This window comes from Gopherus flavomarginatus, chromosome 2 (genome assembly GCF_025201925.1).
Source record: "Gopherus flavomarginatus isolate rGopFla2 chromosome 2, rGopFla2.mat.asm, whole genome shotgun sequence".
Lineage (NCBI taxonomy): Eukaryota > Metazoa > Chordata > Testudines > Testudinidae > Gopherus > Gopherus flavomarginatus.
Window position 1 is genome coordinate 140,280,457 of NC_066618.1, and position 12,945 is coordinate 140,293,401.

Consider the following 12,945-nt stretch of genomic DNA (forward strand, 5'->3'; position numbering starts at 1 on the left):
GCTTTTGTGGGTCTGACTAAAACCCATTGCCATGCTAAATGGTTTTCATTTTAGACCATTGGAAATAATATTGGTTTTAAGAATGTTACTTGAAAGAAACAATTAATTCACTTTCTCTTGTTTTCAGCTTCTCAACCCCAACTATATTTATGACGGTAAGTTGTTCTAATAATTAAAAGCCATAGTAACTGTATTTTGAGGAAAACGTATTTTGCATTGTATCTGCTGATGGGAATTTTGAGTGTAGGAGAAACCACTCCTCATTGCTTCATCACCAAAAATAGTCACTTGCTTGATGTGACACATGTCAGGAATTGACTGTGTTGTATCTTAAAAGCTTGAAGGTTTTTTGGAGAAGGGAGGCAGTCCATGAAGTATGTGCTGTGGTATTATCTTGGAACTTTGAGCATATATCTACAATTAAATAATAACAAATACATATTTTACTGTATAACATACCTTTAAGAAATGGGCAAAGATGCCACTGCTAACAGATTCCCACTCTCTCATTTCCTCTCCCTACTATGACTTATGCCTGAAAAAAGAGATGGGTCTTGTATTTAACACAGAAGGCCAGTAAAATTCTGGCTGTTGGACATGGGGGGAAAACAAGATCTAGAATTGAGAACCTTCCCCCAAGAATGCCATGCATCCATTCCCTCACTGTCAAATCTAGGGAATGTTAACAAGAGCTCTTCAAATGCAAGGGCTGATCTGACCTACGAGTAAACAGAAAACCTATGTGTTTGCTGAACTTTGCTAACATCCACATGTTGGATTGAGTAGAGCATTCTGCACCAGCTCTGGCTTCTGAGTGATCTTCAAATATAAACACCATCCAATAATCCAATTGTGAGGTGATGAATACATGAATTACTCTGGCAAGGCCCAGATCTTGAAGAGAACATAATTACGTAGGTACCTTAGGTTTCTTCTTCGAGGAGTGTCCCTGTGGGTGCTCTACTTTAGGTGTCTTGGTGCCCTGCATTTCTAGTCTGAGACTTGTGGTAGCAGTGCCCCAGTTGGCCGCGCATGTGTGACAGTCATCTTGCACCATTCCGAACAGCTACCCCATGCGCGCAGCCAGCCACCACCCAGTTCCTTCTCTACTGCCCTTGGTTTTGGTTGGAATGACAGCAGCGCCCTTATCTGCTCTCATGTTCCTTTAATCTCTGCTCTTTTATCAGTTAATTTTCCTCATTGTTTATCTCTCCATTCATTTTTCTTTTATTTTTCACATTTAATTTAAAAAAAAAAACACTTTCCCATTTTTCTCCCCACCTCTGGCGGGCAGCCACCGCAGAGGCATTAGACTGGGACTATTCCCATTCTTCATTCAGCTAGCCTCTCAGACATGCCTGGCTCTCCAGGTTTCAAGCGCTGTCTGACCTCCAGACTCTCAATACCAGTGACAGGTGGCCACTCGCAGTGTATTCATTGCCTGGGGGAGACACACATTACCCAAAAGTGTCCTCACAGTGTGGACAAGAAAGGCTAGGGACCTCCAATTAAAACTTTTAATGAGGAAGAGATCCCTCCGACCCTTAGTCCAGGACACCACCTCGCCAGGCCTCACCTGTGGCTGCCTGAGATATGGGGTCCTTTTCAAAAATGGCTGCTAAGGACCCTGGTCCTACCAAATCCACAAAAAAGTGGTCTCACTCCTCGCCATGCAAAAAGTGGTCTCACTCCTTCACCTCCAAAAAAGCAATCCCCGACTGCAAAAACTGCCCTGGCATCAACAGCACCCAGAGCGCCGGACCGCAAGGCACCAGGACCGTCCGGTACCGAGACATCCGAGGAGCAAAAGTCCCTGTGTGGTTTCGCTTTCATAGCGGCAAAACTGAGCCTCATAGCTCGGCACTAAGGAAACAGAAACCTCAGACACAGCATAGCGCTGTGGCTCCTGCCTCACCAATACAGTATGCAAGTCTACGGCACCGACAATGCTCCCTCTGGTTCCCAGCCTGAGCTTGTCTGCTGTGCCGGCACTGAGTCTCCCAGTACTGCAACAGTCTGTCAGCCATGCAGACCTCTTCATTGCTTCCACTCGCTCTTTGGCACCAATGGCACCCCGGCCAGCGTCAGGGCCAAGCTTTATCACTACACTTGATAGCTCAGCCCCTCCTCTCTCCGCTGATGAAGAGGAGGAAGTGGAGACAGGAGTGGGCACACCTCACCACCCTTCTCCTAAACTTGGACCCACTCGGCCACAGGGCGTGGGTTGGCAACCCCCACAATGGGTGTCCCCACCCATGGCCTTCCCACCGCAGTGGGCGTACTGGGACCCCTGGGCATTATACAGAGCCCAGAACCCCCAGTCATCCAATCCATCCAGGACACAGCGATCACCTCCATCTGCTCCAGCTTCCCCAAAACTGCTGGAAGAGGAAGCTGAAGAATCTGTGGACAGGCCGGAGGGTGACACTCTCCCACATCCCTGCTTCGTCTCCGGGCGAAACGATAATGTGCCTTCCCGCACCCCCCACCCTACATTGAGAAATGACTTCAATCCTTTCAGTATTTATTAAAAGAGTAGTTGATTCACTAGACATCTCATTGGCTGAAAAAACAGCAAAGAATCCTGTGGCACCTTATAGACTAACAGAGGTTTTGGAGCATGAGCGTTCATGGGTGAATACCCACTTCGTCAGATGCATGTAGTGGAAATTTCCAGGGGCAGGTGTGTGTGTATATATATATATATATGCAAGCAAGCTAGAGATAACGAGGTTAGTTCAGTCAGGGAGCATGGGGCCCTGTTCTAGCATTTGAGGTGTGAAAACCAAGGGAGGAGAAACTGGTTTTGTAGTTGGCAAGCCATTCACAGTCTTTGTTTAATCCTGAGCTGATGGTGTCAAATTTGCAGATGAACTGTAGCTCAGCAGTTTCTCTCTGAAGTCTGGTCCTGAAGTTTATTTGCTGCAGGATGGCCACCTTAAGATCTGCTATAGTGTGGCCAGGGAGGTTGAAGTGTTCTCCTACAGGTTTTTGTATATTGCATAGCGATCAGTAGGTTTTTGGTATAGGATGGTGTTAATGTGACCATCACTTATTTGCACCGTGGTGTCTAGGAAGTGGATCTCCCGACCAGGGTTATTCTATCTACTACCCAAGATCCACAAACTTGGAAATCCTAGACGCTCCATCATCTCGGGCATTGGCACTCTCACTGAAGGACTGTCTGGATATGTGGACTCTCTACTCAGACCCTATGCCACCAGCACTCCCAGCTATCTCCATGACACCACTGATTTCCTGAGGAAACTACAATGCATCGGTGACCTTCCAGAAAACCCATCCTAGCCACCATGGATATAGAGGCTCTCTACACAAACATCCCACACACAGATGGAATACAAGCTGTCAGGAACAGTATCCCTGGTGATGCCACAGCACAACTGGCTGCTGAGCTTTGTGCCTTTATCCTCACAGACAACTATTTCAAATTTGATGACAATACATATCTCCAGATCAGTGACACCGCTATGGGCACCCGCATGGTCCCACAATATGCCAATATTTTTATGGCCAACCTGGAACAACGCTTCCTCAGCTCTCGTCCACTCACCCCCCTTCTCTACCTACGCTACATTGATGACATGTTCATCATCTGGACCCATGGGCAGGAGACTCTGGAAAAATTCCACCACAATTTCAACAGCTTCCACCCCACCATCAACCTCAGCCTGGACCAACCTACACTGGAGGTCCACTTACTAGATACCACGGTGCAAGTAAGTGATGGTCACATTAACACCACCCTATACCGAAAACCTACCGACCGCTATGCCTACCTTCATGCCTCCAGCTTCCATCCCGGGCACATCACACGATCCATAGTCTACAGCCAAGCACTGAGGTACAACCGCATCTGCTCTAACCCCTCAGACAGAGACCAACACCTACAAAATCTCCACCAAGCATTCTCAAAACTACAATACCCGCACGAGGAAATAAGGAAACAGATCAACAGAGCCAGACGTGTACCCAGAAGCCTCCTACTGCAAGACAAACCCAAGAAAGAAACCAACAGGACTCCACTGGCCATCACATACAGTCCCCAGCTAAAACTTCTCCAACGCATCATCAGGGATCTACAACCCATCCTGGACAATGATCCCACACTTTCACAGGCCTTGGGTGACAGGCCAGTCCTCGCCCACAGACAACCTGCCAACCTGAAACATATTCTCACCAGTAACTGCACACCGCACCATAGTAACTCTAGCTCAGGAACCAATCCATGCAGCAAACCTGGATGCCAACTCTGCCCACATAGCTACACCAGCGACACCATCACAGGACCTAACCAGATCAGCCACACCATCACCGGTTCATTCAGCTGCACATCCACCAATGTAATATACGCCATCATATGCCAGCAATGCCCCTCCGCTATGTACATCAGCCAAACTGGACAGTCTCTACGGAAAAGGATAAATGACACAAATCAGATATCAGGAATGGCAATATACAAAAACCTGTAGGAGAACACTTCAACCTCCCTGGCCACACTATAGCAGATCTTAAGGTGGCCATCCTGCAGCAAATAAACTTCAGGACCAGACTTCAGAGAGAAACTGCTGAGCTACAGTTCATCTACAAATTTGACACCATCAGCTCAGGATTAAACAAAGACTGTGAATGGCTTGCCAACTACAAAACTAGTTTCTCCTCCCTTGGTTTTCACACCTCAAATGCTAGAACAGGGCCTCATCCTCCCTGATTGAACTAACCTCGTTATCTCTAGCTTGCTTGCATATATATACCTGCCCCTGGAAATTTCCACTACATGCATCTGACAAAGTGGGTATTAACCCACGAAAGCTCATGCTCCAAAACGTCTGTTAGTCTATAAGGTGCCACAGGATTCTTTGCTGCTTTTACAGATCCAGACTAACATGGCTACCCCTCTGATACTCATTGGCTGAGTTACCAGAGACTCAACATAAGCTGACAGATACATTACAAGCTTCTCCATCAGCCAAGATAGCACTACCTATTTATGCTGCCATCATGGCCCCAGCAAAAACCATATGGCAGACTCCAGCCACGGAACCACCTTCTTGTAAGTGATCTGACAAGAAGTACTATGTGCCTGCTAAAGGAGCTGAGTTTTTGTTTACCAACCCTACTGCAAACTCATTGGTGATGGAAGCAGTTAATCAAAGGGGGAAGCAACATCAAACCAAAACCACCCCCTGTAATAAAGATTGGAAACCCCTAGCCTTCTTAAATGGGAAAGCCTATTCATCAGCAACCCTCCAGTTTCACATAGCAAACTATTCTGTGTTACTGGCCAAGTAGACGCACATTTTTTTCTCAGATGTCATCTTTTATTGGCCACATCCTAGCTAACGAAAAAGAACAATATAAAGCTGATATAGCAGAAGGTTTCCTCATCGCCAAAACTGCCCTTCAAGCTTCTCTAGATTCTGCTGACACGGCACCTCACTCCATTGCCATCCATTGTCATGCGGAGGGCTTCATGAGTCCATCTCTCCAGCTTCCCCAGGGAAGTTCAAGTGATAGTAGAGAACTTATCTTTTGAGGGGCAAAACTTGTTTGCAGAGAGCACAAATGTCTCCTTGCACACCTTGAAGGACTCACATGTGACACGAAAGACACTTTTGGAATCTGTATCCCTGCGAACAAGAAGGAAACAGGGCAGATTCTACAATCAATGATTCCATCCTGCCCCATACACTCAGCCTCAATGACTTTATGATCAATGCCACAAGCAGTGCCAGACAAGACTCCGTCAGACGCAGGAGCAGTCGTCTACGTCTCAGCCATCCACTTCTGGGCAACATTTTGAAGTGTTGGTCAAGGACACGAGAGCCCCACATTCTCCACTTCCAGAGTCACCTCTAATTTCCAGCCCATTTGAGGACCACCTTACAACCTTTTACCCAGTCCGGAGAACCATCACCACAGACAAGTGTGTTCTGGAAATTACACAGAAGAGCTATTCCATCCCTTTTCTTTCCATTCCATCTACCCACCCTCCTTCCCCGTCCCTCTTCAGGGACCCATTTCATGAGTACCTGTTACAGCAAGAAATACATCATCTCCTCCAGTTAGGTGCTGTGGAACCAGTACCAGTTCAGCACAGGGGTTGAGGGTTCTGTTCTCATTACTTTCTCACTCCGAAGAAGACAGGTGGAAACATTCTGGACTTAGGCAAACTGAACAAGTTCTTGAGAACACAGCACTTCAAGATGGTAACCCTAGCAACAATAATTCTGGCATTGGAGAGAGAGGAAATTGGCTCTCGGCTCTCAACCTGCAGGATGTTTACTTTCACGTCACTATCCACCTGGCGCACCGGAGATTCCTACGATTCACCTTGGGCAACCTACACTACCAATACAAGGGTACTTCCCTTCAGCCTCTCTACGACTCCCAGAGTTTTTTCCAAAGTACTGGCTATTGCAGCAGCACATCTTCTCAAGCAGGGTGTGACGATATTCCCTGTCTAGACAACTGCCGTCTAAAAGCCCTGACAAACGACAAGACAGTTCATACCACTCACACCACTCTAATCATATTTACAAACCAACCTACAGAAATCCACCCTGACCCCAACCCAACAACTGGACTTTATTGGGGCACACCTCAGCTATGTCATGGCATCAGCACGGCTACTGCAACAACAGTTTCTTGCTTTAACAAACCTAATCACAATAGTAAGACACAGCCCACAAATGTCCACCAGAACGTGCCTACAACTTCTTGGACACATGTTGGCTACCACGTTTGTCGTGAAACATGCCAGGCTACATATGAGAGGTCTACAAACCTGGCTACGCACTGTGTACATTCCTCACAGACACTTGATCAACAGACAGCTTATAGAGCCCAGCAGAGTGAAAGACTCGCGCACATGGTGGACAAAACAAACAAATGTCTGCTCAGGCCCTCCCTGCCAAAGGGAAACCCCATCAGTCACTATCACCACAGATGCCTCTCTGGTAGGATGGGGGGCACACTTAGCTGAGAACACCATCCAGGGCCGAAGGTCCCTAGAGGAGTCAAATCTCCACATAAATCTACTGGAGCTCCAAGCAGTTCCAAACACCTGCCATCACTTTCTCCCCTTGATCCGCAACAAAACTGTCCAGATTCTCTCAGACAGTTTGGCGACTGTTTTATATAACTCGCCAAGGAGGGGCCTGATCTTATCTGCTCTACACAGAAGCAGTCGGCCTCTGGCAATGGTGCATCTCCAACAATATACACATCACGGCATCCTACCTACCTGGAAACCAGAATGCCACAGCAGATGATCTCAGCAGGAACTTCTCACAAGCGCATGAGTGGGAACTAGACCCACAAATTATATTCCGACAATGAAGATGCCCCTTAATAGACCTTTTCGCCGTGACCCACAATGCCAAATTCCCACAATACTGTCCCCAAGCGGGACTGGGATACAACTCTCTCGGAGATGCCTTCCTCATCAGATGGGAGGCCCCACTTCTGTACGCCTTCCCCCTGACACCCCTGTTGAGTTGTGTCCTTCACAAGATCAGACAAGACAAATCCAGAGTCATCTTGATTGCACCAACATGGCCCAGACAAACATGGTTCCCATACCTGACCCCAGTAGTGTCAGATCATGAACTCTTCCCCTCCTGCCTCACCTACTGACACAGGATACAGGACACCTCCGTCACCCCAACATTCCAGCACTTCATCTCAAGGCATGGCTAATCCAGGGATGACAGAACTCAAAATGTGCTGTTCCAAGGAGGTCCAAGACATTCTATTTAACAGCTGACATCTCTCCACATGAAAAACATACACACCCAAGTGGAGAAGATTCTCTATCTGGTGCCAAGACAAGCAAATCATTCCACAATTGGCCCTGTTACCCACTGTCCTTGATTACATATTCACATTCAAAAACTCTGGCCTCTTGACTAGCTCACTCAGAGTGCATTTATCAGCCATCACCAGCTTTCATGACGAGGTGGACGGACTCACGGTCTTCACCCATCCACTGACTAAGCACTTTCTCAAGGTTATAGAGAACACTTACCCCACATTAACAGACCCGACTCCTATGTGGGACCTCAGCCTTGTTCTCCATGCCCTCATGGGAAAATCCTTTGAACCGCTAGCGACCTGCTCATTCCTACACTTATCCATGAAGGTCGCCTTTCTAGTAGCTATCACATCAGCACGAAGGGTGGGAGAGTTGGGTGCCCTAATGGCTCACGTACCTTATACCACATTCCTCAAGGACAGTCATCCTACTCCCACACCCTAAATTCATACCCAAGGTTGCCTCCTTCTTCCATCTCAATGAACCGATTTACTTACCTGTATTCTTTCCCAAGCCACATGCTGAAAACAGGGAGGCATCCCTTCACATGCTAAATATCCGCAGAGAAGTGGCGTTCCATGTAGAGAGAACAAAAACATTCAGAAAATCATCCAGGCTATTCATATCCACAACAGAATGATCAAGAGGCCAAACCATTACCAAACAGAGACTTTCTAAATAGATATCTAATTATATCAAAGCTATGGTGCCAAAATTACAATCTGCAAGCTCCTTCTGGACTTCGCACACACTCCACTAGAGCTATATTCACATCCATAGCCATTCTCAAACATGTATCTATCACTGATATTTGTAAAGCAGCTACCTAGGCATCGCACTATACTTCCACCAAACACTATGCCCTGGAACAGCAGTTAGCTGCAGACACTCACCTCAGTCTCTCGGTGCTCTCCACCATACATACATCAACTCCAAAGCCCCTCCTCTCCACCAAGGGGCACTGCACTTCAGTCACCTAAAGTGGAGACCCACAGGGACACTCCTCGAAGAAGAGAAAGTTACTCACCTTGTGTAGTAACTGAGGTTCTTCGAGATGGTTTTCCCTGCTTCAGAGTTGCGGCTTGATCCTCTGGAGTAGAGAAGGAACTGAGCGGCAATTGGCTGCATTCATGGGGTAGCCACTCAGAGCGGCGCAAGCTGGCTGCCGCGCATGCAGGACCAACTGGGGCACCACTTCCACAAGTCTCCAACTAGAAGTGCAGGGCACCAAAGCACCTAAAGTAAAGCACCCACAGGGACAACCATCTCAAAGAACCTCAGTCACTGCACAAGGTGAGTAACCTCATCCCTTGGGGTTACTCAGGCTCATCTTGACATTGTATTGGACTTGGTCTCAGATAAATAGAGTTACACATGCTAACACATCTTTAAAAAAAAACAAAAAAAAAACCAAAACCTCAGCACATCCATTTAGATCACTCACGATAGCATTTACTCAGGAAACTCACCTCAGATAGTGTTTAGTTTTCAGTTAGATCTTTGTGTGTAGCATCAGGCATAAGAAGGGCAAAACGTTTTGCCCAAGTTCATGCAGAGAATGAGTGACAAGGATTAGAACTCTGCGGAGTCCCAGTTGCTTGGTCTAACCACTTGACACTATAGGCTTCAATTGGACATGTGGAATAAGTATTTCAAGGAGAAAGGGAAGGCCCCAAACTTGTAAATACAGGGCTTTATCTTGGAATGATGGGAGGGCAAGATGAAAGGGGGGTAACTTCAGTCCACTTATTGTAATTTCTCTTCCTTTTCCAGTTCCCCCAGAGTTTATAATACCATTGAGTGAGGTCACATGTGAGACAGGAGAGACCATCGTTTTTAGGTGTAAAGTCTGTGGTCGCCCGAAAGCTTCAGTAACTTGGAAGGGTCCTGATCATAACACCCTAAGCAATGACAGTCACTACAGCATTTTGTACAGGTACAGCAGTGTGTTCGCGTGTTTCAGCATTCTGAAGGAGAGAGTTCTCTGGAGAGCAGAATGACTTGTTTTCTTTGCAGTGTGGAGCATTGTCTTCAGTCCCATTTCACTTTTTCCATTCCCTCCCCCAACCCCAAATAAATAAAAATGGAGTGCAAATTCCTGTGTGTGCTTCGACTGCACATAATAAGCTTTAGCTGCCAATCCTCCAGTTTGCTAATAATACAGAAATCATACAGTGTTGGGTGTGGATGAGTGTGTGTTTGTTTGGCATTAGAGGTACCTTCACACATCTTGAAAATATTAGGAATTAACCATAGTCTCAGCAAGCAGCATTAATGCAGGATTGGCTCTGGAGGAGGGACTGCAGGGAATTGTAATGGATGGTAGCTGACCTAAAGGTTTTATGATGAAATATTTCATGTCTTTGTGAAATTGCAGAGGAGTCACTGCTGGAGGGGCTCTGGCTCTTTTATCTAAGCCAGAGGTCCCCAAATTGGGGCATGCCTCCCTAGGGGGGTGTGAAGGAATGTTTGGGAGGGCACAGCTGGGGCCCGGGCCAGCCTGCACAGGGGTGAGGGAGGGAGTGCCACCTATCTCCACACCTGACTTGTCCCTGGTTTCAGGCCTCACGCCTAGACCCCAGCCCTGGTGCCCTGGCTGCTGGCCTCACACCCAGGGCCCCAGCCAATGCTCTGCTCTCAGCCCCTCCCCCAGCTGTGGCCCCAGCCACTGGTCTCTTTACCCCGTCCATGTATCTTCCCCTTTCTCCCCCAGTGCTCCCCCATCCTGGCCCGGGAGGGGGTGTGCAAGGTAAAAAGTTTGGGGACTACTGATCTAAGCGTTGTTGATTTCAAAACAAGGGGTGAAAGTTTAAGGGATACCAATGTCAAATGTAGCCAATTTTGAAAAAATCAATTAAAAGAAGTTTTAGATGCTGCAGCTGCTTAACTCTTCCTGGCAATTGTTGTGGCTCCATCACACTTTCCTTAATGGTTGGTTGATTGTTTTCTTCTCCCTTGCTGCTGTTAGAGACCCACACCAACTGGGAGAACTGGCTAGCTGGTTACGCACAGAGTGCTGTCAAATGTACAATGTAAAAATCCTGAACAAATAGGGAGGAAATAATACTAAGGTGTTCATTGAATAAACTTTCAGTTATTGGAAACTTTAGTGGTACTTTCAATAATAGCAAGTAAAAAATTTGAATGCAGAAGTGAGGTTTTCTGCTAGTTAGATGTTTGTCCTTTCCACCAAACACAATCTCTGCTCCAGAGAGGCATAAAGCTGGAATGGAAGGGGTTTTGCAGGGCTGAGGTTCATTGGCAGACCTGAATGAGAAGCTGATACAGTGCTGACACCTGACTGAAGCCATAGTTATTAGAACTCTATTTCATAGTCACTAAATTCACTTATTTTTGGTGACCTTTTTTTTAAAAAAAATACTTGGGTGGTGATTGAATGAACTGAGAGTAAGACTAATTAAATGTTCCTAGTCCTTTTAAAAAAAAATAAAATCCAGGGTTTTTCTGACACTAGATGGTCAAGCAAATGTTGTGGCAGAAAGTTTCATTATGTTTTAAGCAATTGGATGACATGTAGATTTGTCTCGTGGCCAGCCTGGTGATAGTATGACAGCACAGTACTCCCGAGTGTGTGTACTGATCTCTCCACCAGGGCAGGGCAGTATTATATGGTTTCCATAGGGGACTCCCTGACACAAAAGTTGCTACAAAATGGAGACTTCAGGCAGGAGAAAAGGGAAATTCTTGATCTTCAGGCACCAGAGAGCTTGCGAATGGGAGACCAGTCGGCAGATGAAGATTTTGACTCTAATGTGAATCTGCAAGATGTCATTCTGAAATGCTCAGAGCTAGGATGTACCATTATTTAGTGAAGTTGGTGTGTGTGTATGTGTGTGTACTGTAAGAGTGCTGAATTTGAATGTAAGATGCGTTGAGAGACGGCTATTTCTATATAGGACATAGAACTCCCTGGTTGATTCTAATGTGTTTTGCAGTGATTTAGGAGAGGCATCCTTGAAAATCATTGGTGTGACCGCAGACGACGATGGTATCTATACATGTATAGCTGCAAACGATATGGGTTCGGTTTCATCTTCAGCCAGTCTTCGAGTTTTAGGTGGGTTTATCTCATAGCCTCTTTTCATCTAATAACATTACCAGCAATCTTGGGTTTCATAGGATGGGTATCCATTATCCACAGTATGTAGAAAACCATGGCCTCTGAGTTCGTGAAATTTAGAAGTGATTTATGTCAATCCTGTTCACGGGACATGTGCCATTATGTGTGAAAGAAAGCATAGAATCGAATGAAGTAAAAATCGTAAATGAATCGAACTGTACCATAGCAAATCTATGGATAGAAATTCCATGCTCTAATAATAAGAATATAGTGGTAGGGATATATTACCGACCACTTGACCAGGATGGTGATAGTGACTGTGAAATGCTCAGGGAGATTAGAGAGACTATTGAAATAAAAAACTCAATAATAATAATAATAATAATAATGGAGGATTTCAGTTATCTCCATATTGACTGGGTACATGTTACTTCAGGACGGGATGCAGAGATAAAATTTCTTGACACCTTAAATGGCTGCTTCTTGGAGCAGCTGGTCCTGGAACCCACAAGAGGAGAGGCAATTCTTGATCTAGTCCTGAGTGGAGCACAGGATCTGGTCCAAGAGGTGAATACCGCTTGGTAATAGTGACCATAATATAATTAAATTTAATATCCCTGTGGCAGGAAAAACACCACAGCAGCCCAACGCTGTAGCATTTAATTTCAGAAAGGGGAACTACACAAAACTGAGGTACACTGCCAAAAGTAAAATCTCTGCAAGCTGCATGGAAACATTTTAAAGACACCATAATAGAGGCTCAATTTAAATGTATACCCCAAGTTAAAAAACATAGAGAACCAAAAAAGAGCCACTGTGGCTAAACAACAAAGCAAAAGAAGCAGAGAGAGGCAAAAAGGCACCCTTTAAAAAGTGGAAGTTAAATCCTAGTGAGGAAAATAGAAAGGAGCATAAACACTGGCAAATGAAGTGTAAAAATACAATTAGGAAGACCAAAAAAGAATTTGAGAAACAGTTAGCCAAAGACTCAAAAAGTAATAGCAGATATTTTTTTTAAGTACATCAGAAG

General features: G+C 45.8%; 1 protein-coding gene across 2 annotated transcripts in view; it reads left to right on the forward strand.

Annotated features, from left to right (window-relative positions):
• Positions 1-12,945, forward strand: part of TRIO (trio Rho guanine nucleotide exchange factor) — a 441,700-nt gene that overhangs the window by 410,060 nt on the left and 18,695 nt on the right. For both annotated transcript variants that reach the window (XM_050937381.1, XM_050937380.1), the window contains exons 51-53: positions 128-155; positions 9,608-9,770; positions 11,791-11,912. In XM_050937381.1, the coding sequence (XP_050793338.1) occupies positions 128-155; positions 9,608-9,770; positions 11,791-11,912 (313 nt within the window). The remainder of the gene's footprint in view (positions 1-127; positions 156-9,607; positions 9,771-11,790; positions 11,913-12,945) is intronic.